The sequence below is a fragment of the Seriola dumerili genome, unplaced genomic scaffold, assembly GCF_002260705.1.
Source record: "Seriola dumerili isolate Sdu_G_001 unplaced genomic scaffold, Sdu_1.0 BDQW01000138.1, whole genome shotgun sequence".
Taxonomy (NCBI): domain Eukaryota; kingdom Metazoa; phylum Chordata; class Actinopteri; order Carangiformes; family Carangidae; genus Seriola; species Seriola dumerili.
In genome coordinates, this window is record NW_019174393.1 from 5,073,481 (window position 1) to 5,099,924 (window position 26,444).

A 26,444-nucleotide genomic window follows, 5' to 3' on the forward strand; every position below is an offset into this window, starting at 1 on the left:
GTCAAGATGAATGAAAACTTGCTTTTTGCCCCGAAAAGGGGGGGGGGGGGGGGGGGGGGGCAGAAGGTGTGGGAGAGGCTTTGGGATCGGGTGGCAGGACAGATGAGAAGCTGCTCTCCATATCAGAGCTGCAGTGGGTCGTAATCTTGATGAACATGATCCTCTGTCTTCAGTCTTGCCTGTGAGACATGTTTTTTTTTCCTTGTCAGAACAACAATCAATATTGTGGAAGATGGAAAGGGTTCATACACTGGCAGGTGGGTGGACAGCAAGATGTGCTCGCTACAGTACCGTGTTTCTGCGTGGTTGCAATGTAACCTTGGACTCTTGCGTTATCCTCGCCCCTGCACAGCTCATTTCAAAGGGCCTGATTTGCACTTTACACAAGAAATGTTAACACTTAAGGGCCGGTCGATCATCTTCGCAGTCCTCAAATGAGCGAACACAACCAGCAGCAAAGATTTGAGTCAGTCTTTGGTGTCAAAAATGAGAACTTGCGACTTCACTTGGACTCAACTCTAAACATTAGACTTGATTTGAAAGAGAGAAAATTAAGAATAAAAATAGAACAATGGCATCAGGTCAACCAAAGACCAAGTTAAATGTTTAAATATATTATAATTGATATTTGCCATGTCAATTTAAATGGTGATAACAATGTTGTGTTTACAGCTTGTTTCTGCAGCCCTCAAGTGGCCAAAAAAAATTAGTTATTGCAAGTGTAGGACTAAGATTTGGCTGGCTGCCTCAGCATCACGCTCAAAGAAGCACATTGATTTCACCTTTCAGTCTCAGCTTATTCCTTGCGGTATTTAATGAGAACACAAAGGTCCTGCAGCACACATCTTAAACTCATATATTACTCATCATATTCTTGGAGGATTATAAAAGTCTCCCTGGCTCGGTGAGACGTTACTGTCTGAAAGGCTGGAATGCGATGCCACCGACATACCGAACGCCGAGCCCAGAAACTACATTTTCCGACACTGTAAACCTTATTAGTCTGCTCATATCGATTTTTTTCAATTGAGTTGTGTACAGTGATAGCCCAGAGCCAGACGTAAGAAGACCCTCCTATTTCATTAGTTTGCTCTGATGATCCTTTCCCCTCAATCCTCGATCACTCCCCTAAGCAACACTATTGACAGTTTTTACCTTAAAATGAAGCAGAACACTTCATCCCTTGTTCAAATTTTGTGCTTTAATTTACCTTTTTTCCTCTAGAGTTTTCTTGGCATCCAGCAAGATCTGCAAGATTCATCATTTTAAAACGAATTAGTATTAAATCAGTGTTTTTAAAACAGTTTGGTGGGTAGTTTCTAGCTCCGTCTGTGAGGGTTTTTTGCTCGCGAGCAGTGTTGAAATGCGTAGTGTCACAGGCTGGTCGAATCTGTTTTTTGTTTTTTTTCTGCGAGGCTCGGAGGGAGGCTAGGACATGGATGGATTGAAGACAGGGTGAAGACAAGTGGAGATGAACCCTTTTTCTCCTTAATATGCTAAGAGCCCCGGGGTTTAGTCATGTCTGTCGTTCTACACAGCTTCCCATGAGACTCCTCGCATTTCTGACTCCTCCCTAGGCTTAGCATTTTATCCTTTAGTATGGGGCCTTGTCTTTTTGACGGACAGGAAAGAGAAGCTGCCTGGTATCTGGAAAAATAAGTTATCTGCATCCTCCACCATGTATAGACTTGCGCTAACGCTCATAGTTGACAGAGCCGGAGGAGTTTTGGTCATTGTAATATTCTTTTGGAAAAACAGATTTTTTTTTTTTCTCCCTCTTTTGTCAGAAAACCGGCTCACATCCTATTATTCGACTAATTTAAACAGTGCATGTGAGGAAATGGAGGTCAGCGCTGAGAGTGCAACTGTTAATTGCTTCTGTCTGACACACTTTGGCAAACCTTCCCTAGCTACAGTAAATTTTCCGGCCTGTTCGCTTCCGATTGGTGATGTCCGGCTTACTCAGCCAACGTGAACAAGAAACTACCTTTTGAGATACTCAAGATCATGGAAGATGACGGGTTGAGTTTCTCAAAACGCAAGTACTTTGCAAGTTTCTGTGCGTGTATGAAGGTTTTTGTTTGTTCGTCAAGATGCAGAACCTCTTCACTCCCAACGACGTGCTCGGATATGCTTGAAATGAAATGGTTTGTGAGACTATTTGGCCCAACAGCGTCTGAAATACCACATTCAACCCCCTCTAAGACTGCCATCATAGGGGGTAGAGATTAAATTAATGCAGCTTGGGAGAGAAACGCTATCTGCATCCACACACCTTGTGGCTACATGAAGTGAACAGGATTCAGGTTTTCAAATTGTCTGTTTCGGAATCATCCTTGGAAAGGTGTCGGATGTGGGTTTCAGACACCCTTCAGTGATTCAACAAGCACTTTGTTTGAACTATACTGACCCCTTATGAGTCTAGAGTCTACAGCAGTCAAACATGTCATGCTACACCTCCTGAAAGTGTGAACAGCATGGCCATCGTTAGCTGTGTCCTATTGTGACCTGACATATATGAGGACCTCCTCCTAAAGACCAGGCAGAGTTGACATTTTGGTTTCATAAATTTTTTACACAGTGCAAAAAAAAGAACACTTTCCAGTTGCTTTCCTCACCGGTTTCTCACAGCTTTTGTGCCTCTTCCACTTTTTTTTTTTTTTTTTTTTTTTACTTGTTCTTTCTCTTGCCGTCAATCGCTTAGGTCCAGGGGAAAGGTCTGTAGAAAGGGGCTGTGAATAGAGCGGAGCCCAGTTAGAGGGCAGTCAGTGAGAAGAGAGGCTGTTTAAATGGCATCTCGGGTTGCTGGGCTGAAAGGAAAGTGCCATTAGTGTTGGGTTTCTGTGAAAGTCCACAGAGCGGATGCTTCAAGCACTCTTGATGGAAGATTTATTGCTCTTGGGGTCTTAAAGATGGCAGTGCCCAGTGCAGAGAGAGGACAAATGGTGACCACATGTAGAGGCCAAGTTAACCAAGGCGAAGTCGCCGAGGAGAACTGACTTTATCGATGACCTTGATCGTTGTTTGTTCTAGGACATGGCTTTGTTACTAAATACAAGATGTACGACCAAAACACTTGTGGTTACACAGCAGGAAAGGCTGTGGTGATGTTCTCCGCTAACAAGAGCATTGAGGAAATGCAAACTGGTGGACTATTGTCTTCCTGTACAAGGCAGTTTGCTCATTGATGCCTGTGGGCCGGAGAAGGGTGCAGTGGTAAATGCGAGCGATGGAAGGCTGGCACAAGACCACTTATCATCCAAAGGGCCTTTTTACAAAAACAACCCCACAATCCCACAATGCCATTCTCTGCCTGTGTCCACAACAAAGAGCCCTCTGAAGCCCACATTCTACAGCCTCATTCAACCCCTCTGACCCTGATGCACTTTCTGCTTTGTGGGTCTTTCTCTAGTTTAACTTTGGCTGAAGAGAGCTGATTATATTCGCTGGTTAACAGTCATGCTACTATATTTATGCAAGGTGGTAGTAGTGGAGGGAGAGTGTACACTGGAAAGTTCAAATTTTATCTCTCAAGTGTGCAGTAAGTGAGAGGCCTGCGTGTAGTAAATGAGAGGTATTTCAAAAGCAGTTTCACACAACCGACTGTTGCAGAGCAGATCAGAGTGAAGTGAGCAGCTGGGAAGGAAATGAGAAACTCCTCTTTGCTTGGAACTGCACTCACCGCAGAGCAAAAGTTTACAGGCAAAAGGGCTGAAGATTCTGGCTATTAGTGACTCAGTATTTGTGTCTCATGACTCTAAAGTCTTGACACTTTACACAACCCTCCACAACCTCAGTTTGTAAAATTACCTTGCACAATATTGCACTTAACTTTTACAGATATTTCTTGACTTTTAAATATTTGTACTTATAAATAGTTAGCAGGTAACAAGACAAGAGTTAAGTAAAATGACAATGAATATGAATTGGATAGATGTGTTTCAAGCTGGTCTACGTAACAGCATTGATTGCTGTTTACATACAATATTGACATGATTGGTTAAAAAAAAAAAAAAAAAAATCAATCTGCAACATTTTGCACGTGGACCACATCTAAAAATTGCTGCTATTGAGAAAATGCATCTTAACGCCCCTTATTTTGTTCTCGCTGTGAATGTGGTGAGGTTTATGAAATCCTGTGGAAACGGCGCTACCACAACAGCTACAAAACACCATAGGAAACTGTTAAAGGATCATTTTGATGCAGGTTTTGTCACACTGACAAGATGAACCTGCATTTGTGCACATTTGCACTGTGCAGCAGCTATTGGTACTGACACGTATTAAATCATCACCCAGTTTATTGTGACAGTCGCATGTTTCAAACACTACAGTAACCTTATGAGAGCTGAGAAAACTTTCCCTAAAGCTTGTAAAAGAGCACAGCGTATCGCGGTTAAGAGTTCCACCTCAGTCAGACCAACTCTTCTCGTTTCAGTCGTGAGGAGTTCGTTCTCTGCTGTTTCTATTGTTGAATTGCAGAAGTGGTTTTTTGTCTCAACGACACCTTCAAACCTCATGAATGACAATCACAGTAGTAAAGTGATAAGCAGCAGCGACAGTTTGTTCACGTTTTGGGGAGTTTTAAGAGGTGTTCATCGACCGGGTTTATCCCCAAAAGGCCTCGGCTCTTCTTTTTGACTGACAGTGTCACACTGCACTTTGACCTGGCGAGTCCCTGGCAGGTACTGTATGTGACACCACACCACAAGGTGTATAAGAAGAGTTCACATTTGCTCTTAGGATAAACTTCCTCAACACACCACCCACAAGATTTCACAGCTTATGGGCCACTGCCAAAATCTGGGGTGGTTTGTTTTCGTTGCCAAGCTCCACACCCTCAAGAGGAAGTTGAACTGAGGTCATCACATGACATCATCAGCAGCTCTGTGAATCACACAGTGAAGAGGGAACAGTTTGTGCAATAAAACACATCAAGATTTGGTATTTTTGGAAAGATTTTTGTGAGAAAGCTGGACACAGAATCTCCTCTTCTACTGCAGCTCTGTGCACACTGTAGGTCTCCGTTACTGCCAGCTGTTTGCCTCGAGCACAGGGAGGGGATACGCTATTATTTTTGCATTACGTAATAACAGCAGTGCTACGCTATCATGCAGGAAATATTGAACACACCCACCCCCACCCCCCTAGTCAGGGAATGGTTCTGGGTTATGACTTTACATACTGTACATCAGGACTTGTGCCTAAAATGGGCAGCGTGGTGTATTGGAGGAGAGAGGAACAGCATAACAAAGCAGAGGGACTGATGGGGATAAAGAACATGAATATAAACAGCTGTTTGAAGCTGTTTAATTCAACGTCTGTCCTCTTCAGTAGGAGTGCTCTGCTTTACTAGGACAGCTCATACACACACAGCAGCAATTTCATAACAGAGTGAGCGCGCACTTTGATGCCAATCCCCTCACTTCCCCTCTCACTCACCCTCTTTCTCTTCCTCTCGTGCCATCTCTTACCATCTATGTGTAAAATGTCTTTGTGCACGGCTGCCACACTGCCAGAAATGTCAGCCACGCCGGAGGAAAAGCAGCACCAGCTCTTTTGCGACTCCCGATTGGAACCGCACAGAGAAACGCGTGACGCAATATGACATCTGACTGCCCCCGCCCCCCCCCCCTGCTTTGGTCGGCGTCACCATGCAACACAGTGGGTTCATGTAAAGTCGTGCAGGGACTGTGATGCAGCCGCTCGGCAGGGTGCACCGCAGTGTCAGGCGGGCGAGGGCTGAGCGAGACATGAGCTGGTAAATCTAGACGAGGGTTCACTTAATCCCCCTCCATGTTGGAATGTGTGCAGTCCTCGGTGAGCAAACAGCAGTGTAAACAGGTGGAATAATAATATCACACAGGCAGGGCTTTGTGTTGGGTTACACGTATTACATTTGTGAATTGAATATGTAGTGCATGAGTGCACAGTATGTCACACACTTGTCATCACTTAGGCAGTTGTAAAAAGCAGTTTAGCTTCTGAAGAATAAACTGCTGGTGCTCAAACATTTCTTTTATCAAGAAAAATGCCACAGAAACATTTGCTGCTTTTTTAAAAAAAATGTATGATACTACAAATTGAATATCTTGTTGGTTCTGACCTGTCGATTGTACAAAATGAGTAGTTTGAAGATGTCGCCTTGAGCTCAGTAAAAATGTGATTTCATTTTTTTACTGTTTTCTGAAAATGTGGAGATGAACGACTAATTGGAATCACTGTTCGCTGCCAAACCCTGGCACATAGATGTTGTGCTTTTCCCTTCAGATTCCACTGAACAGAAGGACAAATATTCAGTCTTGTATTACAGTACATGTTTGTTATGTACACACTGTATACAGCAGGCAGTGCATTCTTCAATGAGGAGAGCAGCTCTCTGGGATTATTCAATGACGTGTGTGTGTGTGTGTGTGTGTGTGTGTGTGTGTGTGTGTGTGTGTGTGTGTGTGTGTGTGTGTGTGTGTGTGTGTGTGTGAGAGAGAGAGAGAGTCATTTATCAGGAACCGCCCTCAGCCTCATTCATGGCCCTAGTAGTCCGCAGCCGCAACACTGATGGACTACATGGTGCAACCCAACCCGCATGTCACACCTACAGCATACCTGGCCAAAGTAGCCTTCATATAAAAGTGCAAATATTGACACAGTCCTATTTCCTTTCAGTGGAGTAAATAATACGGTGGCTAATTAGCCAGAAGTCGGGTCGTTTATTGACTTATTGTCTTTGCTATGAGGCCGAGGCAACCTTAGACTGCGATTGGAAGTGTGTTTCCCTCGTCTTTGCCAAGAGACCAGAGGACACCTACAGAGCTTCCACACGGGGGTTTTCAGTGGCTACTAATATGTGTGTTAGTCATATTGTGCATCTATATGAATTTGAGATTTTGCTGTACTGTTTACACAGTGATTGTTCGCTGTTTTTATATTAGGACATTTTCAGGCTGAACATATATGAATACCGTAATATGTAAACTGTAGGAGATGATTTTATCCTCATACCGGCCCCAAGCTGCTAGTGCTGTGTTAGTGCTGCAACAAGTGATTATCTTCATCATCAGTCGATTGATTTCACTTCAGCAGTAAATCTGGAGTGAAATTTTTTTTTAAATTTTTTCTGACCAACAATAAAAAAAAAAAAAATGTAAAAAAAAAAGATGAATTAAAAATTCAGAAAGTTAAGAAAATCCCAACATGAAGGGAGGAAAATATTTGAGCTGTACCACCAGGTTTTATCAAAGAGTCCCAGGAGGGGAAGGTCACACAGTCTCATTACCGTGAAGCGTCTCTGGTAAGACACAGTAGCAGAGCCGTTACACTGCTTTCTCGTGATGTCCGTGTTTAGCGCGATTGTTTTCAAAAAATGAAACGGGACCTGCAGCACGCACCATAAACATCTGGTGGTGATATCAAAACTTCACGTGACACATGGAGGATTATTCAAAGTATCACGTTTGTTATCTTTGCCGACTTGACATCATTTGCATTCNAAAAGATGAATTAAAAATTCAGAAAATTAAGAAAATCCCAACATGAAGGGAGGAAAGGTCCCCAGGAGGGGAAGGTCACACAGTCTCATTACCGTGAAGCGTCTCTGGTAAGACACAGTAGCAGAGCCGTTACACTGCTTTCTCGTGATGTCCGTGTTTAGCGCGATTGTTTTCAAAAAATGAAACGGGACCTGCAGCACGCACCATAAACATCTGGTGGTGATATCAAAACTTCACGTGACACATGGAGGATTATTCAAAGTATCACGTTTGTTATCTTTGCCGACTTGACATCATTTGCATTCCTTGTCCTGCTATTTCAGAGTTTAGCTTTTTGCTAGATGGGCATGATTATAAGTGGCATTTAAGTTGTGCCACTTTATTTATTCTCTTGTTGTTCTTGAATGCAGCTGTTTTATTTTATGTTTTTTTTTTTTTCCTGTCTGCAGCTTTTCGACCGCGTGAGGGAGGACAACCCCGACTTCCACCAGAAAATCATCCCCATCAGCAGCGAGCTGATGCAGCCGGGCCTGGCCATCAGCCCGGAGGATGTGGAGAAGCTCACCGGCTGCATCAACATCGTCTTCCACTGCGCCGCCACCATCCGCTTCGACGAGCCGCTCAAGTGAGGATCACAACACGCTCACCTTCTCTTTACCATCCTCTCATACATTAACACAAAGCATACTCTGCCTGCACGCTTTAGCTCTTCTAAAAAACATTCGAAAACCAGCTTCTTATTTTATTTTATTTTTTTGTGGATTTCACTGAGCCAGAGATTTCACCAAAGACATGGACAACTTCACATTATTGTTGGGTAAATGTTCCTCCTTGCAGGAGCTTCCTGTTGTGAGACGTCACTCCAGAGGAAACGTTGCACTGTTTTATTGATCTCAAGCAAAGAGGAAGCAGAACAGCAGGATGAGGATGTGGAGAAGTCAGCTGTTTTTGTAAAAACACAGAGTCACCTGCAGTACAACAATAGATGGATCTGTCTGTATTCAGTGAGGCACAGATATTGAAATTAGAAGGTAATAATGAGACAAATGGGGAGTTTTAACCATGAATATCTCCTCATGGTTCCCAGAGGATGAGCTCTGATGACTTTACCTGCAGCTCCACCATCAGGTCGACACTTGCTTTGACAGATTTCCATGAAATGTTGTCTTAACATTTGAGTCTTAATACTTTAGTTTATGATCAAAAACCTGCAAAATAATAATTCCCATCAGCCTCAGATGTACTTAGTGTTCGGTGCTAATTAACCTATGATAAACTAAGATTGTACACAGTAAAGGATACTCCTGCTATATATTGGCATTTTGACACGGTCACAGTGAGCATGTTGCTATTCTAGCTTTTTGCATTTAGCTCAAAGCTTCACTGTGTCTGTTTACGTCCTCATAGTGACATCACAGACTAAGCACACTGTGCATGCATCCCTTTCTCTATCGACCCTGAAGGGCACAAAAAACCATCCTCAACAGCAGCATGTTCCTTTCTCGTTTCATTAACGGCGCAGAGGAACTCATAAATAATGGTCCATTACTGTGACAGTGGCCATCTGCTGATCCCAGGTCTGCTTTGATCCTCTGTCATCAGCTTGTCGTGCCACCTCAGCTTCACCTGCTGTAGGATAATGAAGCTACAGCAGGAGATTTCGATGAGGCAAATCGCAGCTTCACTTTTTCAATTAGCCGAGCCGCGGTTGTGAGCGCTGGTCTGAGGTCTGTATGTCAGAGCGCCGCGCTGACACTGAGCTGATGGAGAGTAGGAAAACTATCTGTTTACACTGTGTTTAAAACTATATACAAACACACAGACATGTGTTCCACTGAGACAAAGAAGTCTCAGTGGAACACATGTCCCTTAAAACAACATTTAGATCATAATGGTCGGAGCTAAATAAAATATTTTTTAACAATTGAACAAATAAATAAAATGAGCAGGGTTTTGTTGGGGGCTCATCAGACTCCTAGGTTGGTGAACCAGGTGAATTCATTACTTCAGAAGCACTGAAGTCCAAGCGAGGACCACGCATCAGGCCTGTATAAAGATATTTTATTTATAGAGATACTCAGACACTTCAGAAGAATTGTTAAAAAAAAAACCTCAAAAGACACAGAAAGTTCAAGGCAGCGGAGGGGATTCATTCAAACATTAAAAACAGCTGTAAAAAGATCATTTTTGAATAAATTCTTAAGATAAATCGAATTATTTCCAATATGAGTAAAAGAGGAAGAGTGCTACTGCTTCATCACAAGCAGTTTTTATCAAAGCCCCAATTGTGTGTGCGTGCGTGCGTTCGTGTGTGTGTGTGTGTGCGTGCGCGTGCGCATGTGTGTGTCACTGCCCCTTCAGGAATGTGACAATAGACAATAAAAGGAAGCTGTTTTGATCATTTGCATCTAATAAACAAAGGAAAGTGGACGTGGAGTTTGTCGACCAGCAAGTGGAGAAACTGTGGAGCAGAAAATGTAGAGTGCAGCATGCATGTTGGATTTTATCTGATAGAGCATGTTATATATATGTATTTGTTGAAAAATATGTTGAGGTCTTTTTGGAGGCGGGACATTTATTAGATTTGAGTGATAGTTCAGTTTGGATAATCTCTCTCTCTCTCTCTCTCTCTCTCTCTCTCTCTCTCTTTCTCTCTCTCTTCCTTCCATCTTTCCCTCTGAGCGACCTTCACCTCCTCCTCTTTTTCTTTCTCTCCACCCTTCTCCATGGAGCTTTCACGCCTCTGTTCACTCTTTTCTCGTGCTTCCCTCCCCTCTCTTGTCATCTCTGGGAGCCATTACTCTGGTGCAGCGGCCGCAGCCTTGTAAGCAGAGCGGAGGCATAAATCACACGACTCGGGCGTCTCTGTTTAAGGTTGGAGACTGTTCATGCTGACAACCTCGGCTGCTTTATCCTCCGCAGGTCTTTATTCACACTTAAAGGATCATTCCTGTTTATTCAAACATGGATATTATTTTGATAGGTTTGGCTCTCGTTTCTAACTTTAATATTTACATTTCACTCAGTGAAGTAATCCCTCAAATCTCAGTCCATCGGGGCAGGAAACACGAACAGTCAGACGCTCAGACCGGTTTTAAAGAAACCCATAGGTCAGGTCAAATTAGACCTGGACTAACTTTGATTAATCTAACCCATAATTTGTCAGTTAATTGTTTTGCTGTTTTGTCTGTAAAATGTCACCAAGTGATGAATCGTTTTGTTTAACTAATTGTTTCAGCTCTACATGAAATTATTACCCAAACCTTTCATTTTAAACATCCCTCTACCACCTACTGTACCTGCTGTGGTGGTGTATGTGTTAAATGCATTGAGGGATATTAATTATGTTTTCTATTAATCTTTTTGAAAAGTGAAAGCGCTTTTTTTTTTTTTCGTCCAATCTAGAGTCTAAAACCCAGAAATATTCAGTTTTACTATCACATGAGACACAGGAAAGCAGCAAATCATTGCAATGTGGGAATACTGAAATAAATACTAAAAATGAATTATCAGAATAGCTGCGGATTAATCAACTAATCGCTTCAGCTCTGATTAAAAGCATCGCGGGTGTGACCACATCCACTTTTTTTTTTCCTCCAGATAAAGATGTTGAGATCAGCCGTCGCTGACTTCTTTTGGCTTGTGAGCCTTTTTTAAAAGGAAGTAAAGTGAACTTGTCACACGGGTCAAAGAGCGATTTTATCTTCTAATATTGTTATTCTGGATAAAGTTTTCTAGACATTAAAAGGTAAAACTATCGGTATTTTACAAACAATAGCAAAGATAAGTGTGTGGAAAAATAAAGATGTTTTACGGTAGAAAATGTTGTGACCCTCGGATCTATTTAGAGACGCCAGATTTAGAACTACTGGTTTAGATGTGAGGTTATAAAATGCCAACACCATCTGATGTCTGACTTTGTTGTAGTAATCAATTTAATGAGTTATAATGAAAGTGTGATTTAAGGAACCTTCAGATCAGAGCCGTGCAGTTCTTCGCTTGTTACATCTGAATCGTCGTAACGGCACAAACAGATGGGTGATGAGTCAGCTGCAGGAAGGGCCACAGCGGTGCGTCCATCTTTTCCCGACTGTCCTTCTGGTGTGACACCCAGCATATGGTCCCAGAAGGTGGCGGGAAGATGACACGCCCACACACAGAGCGTATCCTCTAATAACCACCTTCACCACTACCACCACCCCCTCCTCCTATCGACACAACTGCTTGTTCCTCACCGCCGCTAACAAGCTGGCACCACCTGACAACATCTGATTCATGCCAGCGGAGCCATCACCCACAGCACCACCGACACACACCGTCCATCTCCCGCTCCCTCTGCCTCTTTTTCTGTCTCACACACACACACACACACACACACAGACACACACACACAACCTCACGAGCACCGCCTACACACAGAGGCAGTATGTCTCGCAGTGTCTGGTTAAACTGACCCTCGGTTTTTCTTGCTGTCGCCTCGGGCAGAGTGGGCAGTGTGCTGCTCTGCTCCTGCTGCAGAGTTGATACAGGTCCAGGTTCAGTGTGTGTGTGTGTGTGTGTGTGTGTGTGAGACCCACAGGAGGTGTTGAAGCATTTAGGGCTGAACAATCAGTTTTCTTTCTCAGGTTGCCTTTTTTTTTTTTTTTTTTTCTCCTCATTCCTTTCAGGAAAAGATCTTTCGATGATAAACGTCGCCTTTGTCGTCAGAATTTTTTCTCGGGACGAGTCGGTATAAACCTGCTTCCTGTCAGTTTTTTTTTTTTTTACTGTAGTTATTCCCAATACTCATCAATCTCGTTTTTTACTTGAGGTTGTAGTTGTGTTCTTGTTTTCGTTGTGTCTCCTCATGTTTTTGTTTTATGAATCATGTGACTTGTCTGCTGTGACACTGCAATTTGGATTATCTTTATTAATCAATAACTGAACTGATTAATCATTGAGATCATCAGAGATATTTCTCTGGCTGCGGTAGTGACTGTTGTGTGTTGTGTGGTGGTCGTTCAGTGATATATAGTAAATCATCACACATACATGGAAAACATTGTACAACATACTTGAGCAATATTCTACTTTATTATTTGTCATGCAAATAAGAAAAGTTTTGGACGAATTATTTGTCATTTATCAATCAAACATCCTCTGGTTCCTGCTTCATAAAGACAAAGGATTTGCTGCTTTTTGCTGTTTTATATCATCGTAAATAAAATGTCTTTTGGTTTTGGAGAAATTTGAAAATGTCACCAAGAGACTGTGGAATTTTTCTCCATTTTCAGGCATTTTATAAACACGACTTTTAATCTATTAGTCAGAATTAAGTTTGTTGATGAGTAATCATAGTTTCAGCTCTAATTCTGTCCCATTTTGTTTCTATTGTTCCTTTTTTCTCTGTCTCCCTGTGTTACTCAATTGTCTCTCACACACCTGCAGGATTTGTTTTCTTTCCTGGCCCCTGTGATTATGCACATTTCATCACATGGTGTCATGCGGTCTTGTCATTTATTGATGTAATTTATGGAGAAATTAGAAACGCTCGGATTGATTTGCTAATGGAAATCCGGCAGAATCATCACGTCAGTGGCTTGTATAGGTCAGAATCACAAATATGGCGTCGACAGTTTTATAATCTGAACAATAGAAGATGAAAGAAATCCGCCAAAAAGAAAAACTTCAGGAAGAGGAAAGGAATCATCTTCCAGGATGTAAATGAGAGAGTGCAGAGGAATGAGCTGAAGCTGTGATTTCAGAACGGTTAACTCTGCAGCTCTGAGTGTTTGCTGAAGTGCCCGTCGCTGGATGAGTGGTAGTATCAGCTGAAAACAGTAGAAATAATGATGCGACTAAAACATTTACGAGAAGAACAGATGTTTACTCTCTCTCTCTCTCTCTCTCTGTCTCTCTCTCTCCTGCGTTCTGTCTCGTCCTCTCTCTCTCTCCTCTGTGTGTTTCCGTCCCTTCCTGTCGCTCTGCTCCGGCTTATAATCATGTTGTGCAAATTCCTACTAGTCTGCAAATTGTGATTTGAATGAAACACTCAGTCGTCAGCAAACACAAACGTTCTTGCATGCAAATGTTCAAACTGGGATATTAGCAGTCTGACAAATGCGTGCACACACACACACACACACACACACACACACACACACACACACACACACACACACACACACACCCTCAAAGCCTTTTTTCCCTACCCACACAATTAATCTGAAGCGCGCAAACACACCCTTTCCTCCCCCCACCCACACACACTGTTTAACTGTGTGTCTCCCTGCTCTCTCTCCGGCAGACACGCCCTGCAGCTGAATGTAATCGCCACGCAGCAGCTCCTCAGCCTGGCCCAGCAGATGCACCACCTCGAGGCCTTCATTCACATCTCCACCGCCTATGCAAACTGCAACCGCAAGCACATCGATGAGGTCATCTACCCGCCGCCCGTCGAGCCCAAGAAGCTCATCGAGTCTCTTGAGTGAGTGGATGAAGGGCTGGGTTTTTATTTTTTTTTGTGCCTCGAGGACACGAACTCGTTCTCCAGTTCAGCTAGATTCACACCGTGTCGAGCAAAGTGTCTCTGAAGGCTGATAATGTGCTTAAAAAGTTAATATGACACACCTGAAAAGCCAAGTTGTATCTGCTTTTTCACAACTGATACTAAAACAGAGTTTGGGAAATAAAATATATATTTTCATCTGTTAGTGTTTAATGTTGTAAAAACATGAGCAATGTTTCCTAAAAGGATCCGTCATGATAAAATATATTTAAAAAGACCAAAGAGGAGAATCTCACCTGCTTTTCAGTTACAACTTTTTATCCTTGACACTTTTAGTTCTTGATGCTACCGACACGTTTCAAGTTTCATATCCAGCCCCGGTTCCAAATCACTGCCCACATCTTCGATTTGTTCAGTGATTCACACAGAAGAAACGGAGTAGAATGAATGATGTGACATGAAATGAATGGCAAGAGATCAGAAACTACTCTCCGGAAAATAAAATATCGGTTGTACACGTGGGACGTGTATGTGTGATGTATTGAATCCAGGTTTGGTTTGTTAAATTAAGAATGAAGTGGAGGTTTATGGAGAGGTGGTGTGTCTATAAAGTTTTTATCACTGTACAAACACCTGAAAGCAGCTTTTCATCGCTGTCGGACAGAGCAAATGTAAGGCAGAGGAAATATCTGCGTTAACGGTCAAATACTTCTTTCATGGCTTATTTATTATTTATCTTTTACATTACATTCATTAAAATGATTATTTTGTATCTGGTACTTTCTGGTGCACTAGAAGATAATAGACTGAAACTGCTATTTAGGAAGCGCTCGGGATAAACACTCGTGCACACAGTACACCCTGTGTGTGATAATTATTAATGATAATGATCCAAAAATGTGTAAACAATCAGTAACACATGTAATGTATTCACTTCTCTGACTGCGTATCGGCTTTCTGTCGCCAGGTGGATGGATGACGGCATCGTGCGAGACATCACACCGCGGCTCATCGGCGACCGGCCCAACACCTACACCTACACCAAAGCCCTGGCCGAGTACGTGGTGCAGCAGGAGCAGGACAAGCTCAACATCGGCATCATCAGACCCTCTATAGTGGGAGCCAGCTGGCAGGAGCCTTTCTCCGTGAGTCCACACAACATTTTCCTCACACAGCGTGAAACCACTTGTAATATAGTCATAGGTGATTAACACCAGAAAAGACTCTCGCCCTGACCTCAGTGTGGTCTGAACAGTGGTTATTCTGGCTCCTTCTCTCTGTGGTGAATGTTAATCAACATGTTAAACACTCATGAATAACCCGCTCACCATTTCTAGATCCCCTCCCCCCACAGCGCGGTCCCCTGTGACAGTAAAACGAATGGAAATAAGATATTGATCGATGTAATCCTGCACGAGTCAATACCGCTCCCCTGTGGGCTTTATCTTAAGTGGCCCAGGATTAAAGCAAATTGGTTAATATCTCGGCTGAAGACCCGTGTGATCCAACCGAGCCGTCTTCAATCCACCCAAACAGCTGTTGGGACGGAGCGGTGACGGCGGCAGAAATAAGACGGCGAGGACGGAGGCGTGCTGACGAACTGAACGTCACAGGAAGCGTGGGAAGTCCAGAGAAGTTCAAGTGGAGGCTGCTCACATGGAGAGAGGACTTAATACTGAAAGCTGAAAGTTGCACGACTTCCGTGATTAAGCAGCTTTCAGTCTAGTTGCTGCAGGCGTCTCCAACATTTTGCATTTCACTGAGTCAGGGATTTAAGTCTCGCACTGTGGGACACTTTAAACCTGTCTTTAAGTATCAGCCACTGTTTCGTCGCATTCATTTAGAGGTGATCAGTGTTTGTCACTGCTTGTTGGGTAAAGGCCCGATCTGTAACTTTTCATCCCTACAAATTACAGTTATTTTCACATATAATGAAAAAGCTTAAGTTGTCGAAGAAAAGCGAGCAGTGTCCCTCAGCTGATTTTGATATTTCAAAATATAGATGTTTCAATAATTTTACAAAATTTCTGATGTAAACAAAACATGAATAACTTCAGAACAGAGGTTTTAAAGGGGGATGCCAAACATTTGCTCATTCCAGCTTTTCAAATGTCAGGATTTGCTTTTTCTCTGCTTTCATATTATTGTAAAATAAATTTGCACTGCAAATAATCATTATTTTCTTTATCGATTAATCTGGCTCTACTCTTTTTCCGATGAATCATCTATAAAATGTATTAGAATTGTGGGGGGTCTTTTATGCCTTTTTATTAGATAGCATCAGTGGAAGCGGACAGGAAATGCAGGGAGCGAGTGAGTCGGGGAGTGACATGCAGGAAATGGTCCGGCTGGCTTTATAAGTCGAACCGGGGACTCGTTGCTCAGGGCATTTGAGCCCACATGGTATGCGCCCACTTACCGGTACTAGATTTTTCTTGAGCTTTCAAAGGCATCTCTTGGTCTTTCTCAGTCTGAGCAAAGTGCATCTGCTGCTGATGAAGACTATGAGGTTGAAAGCTCCAGAAAAACCTTTTAAGAAGACATTGAGTGTTTTTTTTTTTTTTTCTTTTTTTCTTAATCCTCTCTCGCTGCCGAGATGATGTAGCAGAAAAACACAGGAAAGTTTATCTGGTGTCAGGAAATGTAGGCCTTGTGTTTGCGCACTGGGACTGTGACGGCGGTTCCTGGCTCTGTGCTCAACCTTCAGTTGTAAGCTCGGCCTGGCAGCGACTCTTCAAAAGGCCTCACTCACGCTTGGCCCTGCAATCGCCTTGGCAGCTCGTGCCAGTAGGCGCTGTGGGGGTGGGGGAGGGGGGGTGCAGTTTATCTATGTTTGTATTAATGCGTGGTGTGTTTACAACCACGATATACGCATCAGTTCTGTCTCCATGTCTTTTGACATCTTCTGTTTAACCGTCACATATGACTCAAAATGTAAATTGAGAGATGCGTCTCCCTCCTCAGCCTGGCGTGAAGCCATCAGCAGATTGTGGTGCTGAAAACACCTCCAGCCTCAGTGGCCTGTTCATCTCTTGCACTCTATCTGAACCAGAGCTTATTATTAGACTGGAGACAAGAATCAGCCTTGACCACATAATGGGTCTCCAGTCCCTCGCACTGGGAGCTGCAGCAGTCTATAACCAGTGGTTCCATCCATTTTTAATGGAGTCTAATTGAAGTCGACAATCACTGCTGCCCCCCCCCCCCCCCCTTTCCCCGCCCTCCCCCCCCCCCCCCCCCCCCACCCCCCCCCCCCCCCCCCCCCCCCCCCCCCCCCCTCCCCCCCCCCCCCCCCCCCCCATGTTCCCAGCACAGGAATAACCAAGCCTGCGAACAGCTGATTCAACACACGTAAACACACACACACACACGACCACATACATGTTGCTGTTAAGGACGTCTAACTCTGGCATCTCTCTGTCGTTGCTCCTCAGGGTTGGATCGACAACTTCAACGGGCCGAGCGGCGTCTTTATAGCTGTGAGTGGAAAAAAAAAACAAACAAAAAAAAAAACATGTTTCTCTTGAACCTCAAAGCTTTTGAAGTGTCACTAAGACCGGTTTGTCCCGCGTCAGGCCGGCAAGGGTATCCTGCGCACCATGAGGGCCAACAATGATGCGGTGGCTGACCTGATCCCTGTGGACGTGGTCATCAACCTCACCCTGGCTGCTGGCTGGTACACCGCTGTACACAGGTCAGTAAACGCACCCCGAGGTTTGTCCTGAAAGGTCGAAAACCTGCGTCCGTCATCGTAGGAAAGGACTGATAAATCCTCATTGAGTAAAATACTTGTTTTTCAGATTAGACATTTTAAAGAGAATGTTAGGGATGGTAAGTAGGGAAGTAATAATCAAAAATCAAAGAGATCCTGACTTTTAGGCACATTGTTGTCTGTCCCTCTTTACCTGGACTCCATGCAACAAGTTTTCAGGTTCAGTCCCAGACGACTCGAGCTGCTCGAGTCACATTTTCTCAGACCTGATCACAGAGGCCGTGATACAGCTGTCCCCGAGCTGTGTAGTTCTGACATGTGAAATCAGTGGAGTGCCCCCTTTAACATACTGACTTAGACAAGATGAGCATTATTAACCTTTTACTGAAATTCATCTATTTCTATAAATAATAAAACTATAGAACAGTAACATCTTATTTTTTAAAGAAATCATGCAAATAATGATGCAGTTTATTTGTTCAATGTTTTATTTGTATTAACTGACCATCATAATAAATAAATAAAATAAGTGTTTAGTTGTAGGAATATGGGATAGTTCTAATAATATCCTAGAGACCTCAGTAAAAGCACAGGTGAAGATTAAAATATAATGTTTCCTGGTGGAAGAGAGCAGAAACGTGTAATTAGTCAGTGTCTTCTAACACGCACAGTACTCAGCTGCTTGAAAGGCATCAGTGTCTCTCACATCTGTAGCCGTATTAAAAGTTCAAAGTGATAAAAAAGAAATGTCGAAGTTCGACGAGGAATCTTTTAAAAAAAAAAAAAAAAAAAAAAAAAGACAGTCTGGATGAAAACTGAAAATCTAAAAGTTTAACAGCAGCTTTGAGCCGAAGGGCTGAAGAGGAACTTGATCAATCATAAAATAAAGGCTGCAACAGAAAGATTTGGCTCCGAAAAACAAGATTGTTGTCGATGTTCTCAGTTCAGTCAGTTACAAATCAATCCGGTGAAGAGCAAGGGGTCAAGAATGTGTGAAATCCCACCAGATCCACTCTTCCTACGTCACGGTGAAGGTTTTCCATGGCAACGTGTTCCTCACTACTTCATCAAAAACGTCCTACTCAGTTCTTCACGGAATTGACTGGGTCAGATTTTCCAATGCTGGAGACAATGTGGGGAAAAATGAGTCCTGACCAACTCCCTTGTTAATATGAAGCAAGATAATACTTCAGGCGCTGAGGTGGACCACTAGCTTAGAGACCCATATTATAACGAAGTGTAGCCAAAAGTGGAGGAAACAGAACTTATCTCACAAATGTAATAATGTACATAAATACTATAGTGTTGCATGTGTTATGCCAGTTTAATGTACCTGACAACTTGTACTTATTTTCAGAAGGAAAACAGAAAAACAGAAAAATAAGTTAAGTATTAACCCCCCACATTGGAAAGTGTGTTAAAAGGTTAATTGAAGTTATCCCTCAGTTTCTCAGCCTGTATGTGTATTCCGTGTCTTTTAGAGGTCAGCATATGTTGTCTGACAGTAATATGAATTACCTGTGTTTACCTTGTTAAAAGCCCTTTGTTTCATTACCTACATAGTCTGCCTGTCCAGTGTAAGCAGAAAATGTATTTTTATGAGCATTTTTATGACCACCTTCTCCCACACCTCGCAGACCGAAAACGGCGCTGGTGTACAACTGCACGACCGGCGGCATCAACCCGTTCCACTGGGGAGAGATCGGTACGTACATTGTTTGTTGTATTAAAGGGAATAGAAAACCTGTCACATCTCTGCGCCTGCTGGCATCCCACAATATTGTTGTCCCGTTTCGCTTTCATCATCACAAATCAATACTCCAGTGTTGTGACATAATGTCCCTGTGATGTGGTTGTGTTGCTTGTTTTCGGGGGCTCCCGTGGAGAGAGTCTGCCCCCTGCTGGACAGAGACAGAAGGTGGATTTAACAGCTGCAGGGAATTAGTTGGAAAGTAAAACCGATTTTTCTTACAATGAGGTGCTTCTGTATGAATCACCTGATTCCTGAGAACTGAGATAAAACAGGATTTCACTGCGGGGAATATGAATATAATATTTATTTTTCTAAAGTGAGATTTTGTCCATCAAACCAGGTTTTAATAAAAAAAAATTTTTTTTTTAAGATAACAGGGATCTCAGCTCAGTGCAGGTGTTTAAGCGTCATCGGACTGTGTGAAAAATGTGCATTCTTTTTCATTGTTCATCTTTGCGGTTTCTTTTTTTAAAATACTTTATTACATTTCTATATAACCCACACACAATTTCAATAACTCAGAATTGTTGTTAAATAACAATAAATCATAAATCCAGAAAATACAGTTGAGTCACTTAAAGCACAGACTTTCTGAATTTACATCTTGCGTTGTACTACATTGTTTACTTTTATTATTCCACTATCTCTCTGCATTTTAATTATCCACAAATATTTATGTCGAGTTGATATTAATTGGTGCTTTGTTTGAACATAACTGTTCTTATTGTGAGCTCAGGATCTGAGCGATGAAATTACATGTGAGGAGTGAAAGCTCTGGTCGTTTCCCTCTCAGCGGTCATCACACACAGTGGGATTAGAGGCCTCTGGATGTGAGGCTGGCACGATGACCAGCGACCCTCTCTTTCCTCTCAGATTAGCAAACATGCTCCCTTACCGAGGAAATTGCGACCAGATGGCTCGGAGCAGGATTAGGTCTCATCACTGCAACTCGCTGTTATGAAAGAGGAGCAGTGGACTCTAATCTGACTGCCCCAAATGAAAGCTAGGAATGAAGCTAATCTACAACGAGAGGATCAGAAGAGGCTGAAAAACACACAGAAAATTACAAGTTTTTTCCGCAACATGAAATAAAAAAGACAAGTAAAGGAGGACGATCCTGGTCCCTGTCTCTGGCAAAGAATTGTGGGTATTCTGTCCCAGTGTTTTTGTTAAAATCAACTCCGTCCTGGACGTCTGAGGGCAGCTCAAGGTTAGCAGCGATCCTCTCAACCAGGCTGCAAGGAGCTGGGCCACAGCTGGCTGTCACCTCGGATCTGGTCATCTCAGCCCCTGCAACCACCACATATCTGTTGCCATGGAAACAAACGGTGCAAGGCCTAGTTTGCGTGCTATGTGTATGTGTGTGTGTGTGTGTGTGTATATGTATGTATGTATGTGTGTGTGTGTGTGTATGATGTAATGTGTAGTCACATGGCTGCTCTCTGTATCTGTGGATGGCTGCTGTTGGATTCTGGGAGGAGGAGGAGGGGGGTGGTTGTTCTGCCCGGTGGGGGAAATCACTGAGAACCAGAGCTGAAAATCGTGTAATGATTAAGGCCGTCCACGGTTCCTGGAAGTCATGATCCCTGTATAGAAACTGCAATCTGTGTGATTACCTGTTTGTTTGTGGTTAGTGGATGATGGGAAACTTGGTTTGTGTAAATTTGCTTTAAAGGACCTTTTTATTTTATTTTCTTTATTTATTTATTTTTTCTTTTTTTTGTTCAGTGAGTCAGCGCCACTTCTCCACTGACTTGTAGAGCAAGGCTGGACCTCAGAGTGTCTGTCATATACAACCATTACATTCAAATCACAGAGCTTTACATGCACTTAACGGAAAAATACGCACCCACTGATCGTAAAACTCACACTCACCACTGTTTTTAAGGTGTTTCTAAAATTCTTTAAAGCTCTTCTAACAATGTGGATGATAAAAAATATAATGTAATAATATATCAGCTGCATGATTTAAAAAAAAAGAAAAACAAGAAAAAAGATTTTTAATCTGTTTCCCAAGTTACTTTTTTCTTAATTCAAATAAAGATGGTGGCTGGAAATGACATGTGAGCAGCCACTTGACATAAATCACAAAAACAACAAACAGGGGTGTGTATATATATATATATATATATATATATATATATATATATATATTATATATCAAAATTAGAAATAAAATTATTTTTTTATTTTATTTATAGATCCAGCTGTACTTTTATTTTCATACTATTTTTTTTTTTTTTTTTTTTTTTTTTCCGTCGGTTTTTTCCTGGCTACTTTTAGCTGCAACTTGTCAAACTGGTTCAAAAATCTTTATTGCACATTAGACATTGGTTTATTTTTTTTCATCCACATGGGTAGAAGCATCTCTAAAGATTGTGGAAACACTTTCAGAACAAGGAAAATTTGATGCTTAATTCTGTCACTTGACTGTAATACACTGGATTCACACATCGGGGCCAGAGCAAAACTTATCGTATTTATCAGACATCTTTTTAAACCAAATGTTCATTTTCTATTCTCCTCTGACTCAGAAAACACCTGACAGGTTTTGTGTCTAAACCTTCATCTTTTGCAGAGCACCACGTGATGTCGTCCTTCAAGAGGAACCCCTTGGAGCAGGCTTTCCGTAGGCCCAACGCCAACATCACCTCCAACTACCTGATCAACCAGTACTGGATCCTGGTCAGCCACAAGTTCCCCGCCCTCATCTACGACCTCTTCCTGCGTCTCTCTGGACAGAAACCGCAGTAAGACCCAAAGATGTCTGTCGTAACTTGATATCTAAAGAAAAGTTCAACCGTGGCGTGACCTCTGACTCTCTTTCTCGCTATAGGATGATGCGCATCTTTAATCGTCTGCACAAGGCCATCGGCCTGCTGGAGTACTTCAGCAGCCAGGACTGGGAGTGGAACTCGGAGAACATGAGCATGCTGATGAGCCAGCTGACACCTGAGGACAGGAAGGTAGGATTATCCATGTGCATGCTGCCAAATATTCTACCTCCTAAGATCATTTACAGGTACCAGTTTGTCTGGATCCATCACATAAGACGGTCTCTACCTGAATGTTATAAACACCCTCTCATCCAACTGCTGCTCTGTGCAGGTTACAATAAACAAGGAAATACAGAGGTAGAAAATGATTAAGCACAGTAACTTGAGTACTGTACTTGTACTTTCAATATTTTATGCCACTTTATTCTTATATTTCACCATATTGGAGTGGGAAATATTAGTACATACTATATTTACATGACTGCTATAGTTACCAAGAATAAGATTATTCAGAAAAACACATGATCAGTCTATAAATATGATTAACTGCTATAGATTAAACCACTTAGTGCAATACATGTTAAGTTTGACTTCATATTGACCAAGTGTGTGTATGTGTATGTGTATATATATACAGTATGTATAAGTTACCACCAGTACTTTTAGTTTTTTTTCATTTAAACCTGATATGTGTGAGAGAGAGCACTCAGGGAATATAATGCATATGAGGAAGCCCACTGCTCCATCTTGTGGGTGAAAGTGGAATTTTACCTTCATTTTTAACAGAGCAGTAGTTTTGGGTTTTGCCTTGGTATCAACATCCATGTTTTGTTTTCTCTTTTTCTTTTTCTTGCAGACATTTAACTTTGACGTGCGTCAGCTGAACTGGCCTGAGTACATTGAGAATTACTGCATCGGCACCAAGAAGTACGTCCTGAACGAAGACATGTCTGACATTCCCGCTGCCAGGCAGCATCTGAGGAAGTAAGTAATCAAGAGAATCCAACCAGCACACAGCGTCAAGGAGTGATCAGTCTGTACACCAGCCAAAGGACTGTTTTGACTATAAAACTATGGTTTACAGCGCAATAACATTGTTTTAGTAAATAACAAGAATTTGCACTCGGTGGTGGCTGTTTTGATCACACCATCAGACATGAAATAACACAGGTTATCTTCATGACTTTAGTTCAACAGAAATTCCCCTTACCGTCTTTTCTACTTCTACATGAACTGTACATGACTTTAAAAACAAAAAAAAACTTAAAAAACTTTAAATAAATTGTTAAATTAAATTGTTTTATTCGCTTTGTCCTTGGGTGTCTTGAAAGGCATTCATGTAGAATTCATATTATGTTCAATGTTTTATCATCACCTGTGTTTCTCATTCCTCCTCCTCCCTTTCCTATTTTCCCAGACTGAGGAACATCCGCTACACCTTCAACACCCTGTTGGTCATTTTCATCTGGAGGGTGTTTATCGCCCGCTCCCAGATGGCCAGAAACATCTGGTACTTTGTGGTCAGCCTGTGTTTCAAGTTCCTCTCCTACTTCCGCGCATCCAGCACCTTAACCAACTGAGTCTTCCTCAGCACCTCATCCAGAGACAGCAGCCCCTCGCCTTTAGCCATCAGCAGGACAAAACATCTGAGACTCTGACCATCCACCAATGACACTCCAAATCCTCCTTTAGTGTGGATTAGCGGGGCTCTCTACAGGTGGGGGCTGCAGTTGAGTGAAGCACTCAGGAGGGAGGAAAAAAAAGAGGTCTACTAGCCATGAATTATTTGTTTAGTTTGGAAATCTGTCATCAGTACTTGCACTGTTCAGTCACCAAACCCCGTCCAAAAAAAGTGTTGTCGTTCATTTTGAACCTACCATTTTCTTCTCAAAGTGGCCAATTATATATGCAACAATAAGCCTTTTGTGTGACTTCCACTTTCTTTTCCACGTCATTGTTTCCATCCTCTTGAATCTAGGTACATTGCCTTGCCTTGTGATGATTTTTGTTTCATACTTGAAATATGGCAGTGCGTCAGTGGAGGACAATTTCTATAAGATTATTTTGGTTCTCTGTTTTTTACTGTTGGGATATCCAATTCCTCTCTTTAATACGCAGGTGATTTGGATATCTGTGTGTCTTGCATCACGTGTATCTACTGCCTTTTTAAAGATTACACACACAAACTGACTGGTTACCTGTCTCAAGGCCAATCCACAGATAACTGAGACTAGTATTAAAGCTCAAATCTGACCACACAAGACAAATGTATCACTACAAATACTGAAACATACAGATCTACCATCTTTCCTGCTGTTGAGGTTGTCACTTATTTACTATCACAAATGATAATGTCAGTATGTCTTTGAACATAAACCTTGTTTGTCTGAATGCTCATCCACTTTTTGCCTGTTTGTACAGCAGTTTGTACTGAAACTAAGTTTACTACTTTTACATCTTTATACTTGCGTCAAAGGCTAGTCTGATATACGTGGTAGACCTTGGCAGTGTATTATATATAAATAAGAGTACATCAGAGTCGAGTTTATTTGTATAGCCCAGTATGATATATTGTACAATGTTTCCCAACAGTTCCCAACCAAGCCCAAGGTTTCTAAGAAGGCATCTTTCCCAAAACCTTAGCAGATGAAAACTTCAAGAGGCTTTTCAGAGTCAGAAATGCCAGATACAACAATGGGATTATAATAGGTTTAATGATGATATTGTTAGTCCAAGCAGTGGGTCCAGTTAAAGAAGTTGAATATCAGTGCTTCGCGTTATGTCCAAGGTAGCAGGTATGTGAGTTTAAGGGACCAAGTTTGGAGCAGGCAGTTTGGAGTAAGGATTCAGTCACTTTAAAGATTGAAATCCCATTTTTTGCCTCTGGTGTGTTAGTGTTACACTAAAGTCACGGTGGTAATTATCTGTTTTTCTAAAAAATGATAATTACCCGGAGATATTTGGGGAAAAAAATACAAAAAAAACAGAAGATCATTTAAAACTGTACTGAAGGTATTTCCACAGATTCTTCTTGCCTTCTGGATGGAAAAAAATGTGTTTCAGATGCAGTATGAAGAATATTTTTATTGTTTCTGGAGTAGCCTGCGAGCTACCTGGGTAGGAAACGGAGTTGAAGCTCAGGAAATGGGTCAAAAAGCATTTTTACGACAGAGAGAATATTTGTTTTTCATCCAGATGAATAGAAGAGTCTTTGTAGATTTAAGAAAAACTTTCAGAACAGCAGTAGTGTTGTTAAATGACCTAAGTTTCTCCAATATCATTGGGTTGTTATATTTCAAAGAAAATAATGGATACCAATGTGACGTGACTGTAATGCGAATACACGAGAGCCATCAAAGTTAAAAGAACTAGTTAAATTCTGTTTTTAAGCTGGAATTTTTCCATGTCTGCTTCATCTTTGTGTAAGAAAATAAGAAAGATCTTTGTCAGCCAGCTTTTGACAGCAAGTAAACAGGACACAGCATTGAGCAATACTGGTTGCAATATAAAGTTGAGTGTCATCTGCATAGAGGCAAAAACTCATGATGTTGCTGCAAATGAATTTACCAAACAGAAGTACGTAGAGAAAAGTAGTGGACCAAGTATGGAGCCTTGAGGGACGTCGTACCTTAATGGACGAAAAGATGGACTGCTGTTTTTAGGCAGGACAAACTGTGACCTGTATGTTAGTCTGGACCTAAATCACAAGTGCTAGATTATAAATGAGGGCCCCCCTTGGTATTACTCCCTTGAACCCAGGTTGGAAGATCTGTAAATAGTTGAACTTGCATATTATTCTTATAGACTACCAAAAATTGTATTTGACTGTTGATTTTTTTTTTTTTTGCTTGGTGAGTGTCTTCACAGGATTCTACCACAGAGCTTCCCACAGAGTCTACCAAAAGTGTTAAGTGTGACAGGCAAGTCTGATTTTTACTAAACAAACAAGAAAACTGTACAGTGTTGTATATGTTGCAAGGCTTGACTCTTGACCGAATACGAATACATAAGTTATGAGCCTTTTATGGGAGAAAAAGGGACAAAACTAAATAAATGTTTATGCAAAGCCCATGTCTGGTGTAACCATGGTAACTGTCCTTAATTCCAGAGGGGGACAATGAACTAAAAATGTCTGCAGTCCCACGAGGCCTGTGTGATGAAGTGGTTTCATCAGAATTGTTCTCACAGAGCTACAGGGCTTATTGTAACAATGTCTTTGTTATGGAGG

The 26,444-nt window shown here is 42.0% G+C and overlaps 1 protein-coding gene across 2 annotated transcripts in view; it reads left to right on the forward strand.

Annotated features, from left to right (window-relative positions):
* LOC111224703 (fatty acyl-CoA reductase 1-like) overlaps window positions 1-24,607 on the forward strand; it is a 52,289-nt gene extending 27,682 nt beyond the window's left edge. Inside the window, exons 3-12 of one of the 2 annotated variants that reach the window (XM_022749300.1) lie at window positions 7,937-8,112; window positions 13,774-13,953; window positions 14,942-15,119; window positions 17,409-17,453; window positions 17,550-17,668; window positions 19,324-19,391; window positions 22,018-22,189; window positions 22,276-22,405; window positions 23,073-23,200; window positions 23,634-24,607. In XM_022749300.1, the coding sequence (XP_022605021.1) occupies window positions 7,937-8,112; window positions 13,774-13,953; window positions 14,942-15,119; window positions 17,409-17,453; window positions 17,550-17,668; window positions 19,324-19,391; window positions 22,018-22,189; window positions 22,276-22,405; window positions 23,073-23,200; window positions 23,634-23,796 (1,359 nt within the window). In that variant the 3' untranslated portion in view covers window positions 23,797-24,607. The remainder of the gene's footprint in view (window positions 1-7,936; window positions 8,113-13,773; window positions 13,954-14,941; window positions 15,120-17,408; window positions 17,454-17,549; window positions 17,669-19,323; window positions 19,392-22,017; window positions 22,190-22,275; window positions 22,406-23,072; window positions 23,201-23,633) is intronic. The other variant, XM_022749302.1, reaches the window with a different exon arrangement.
* The last annotated feature ends 1,837 nt before the right edge of the window (window positions 24,608-26,444 follow it).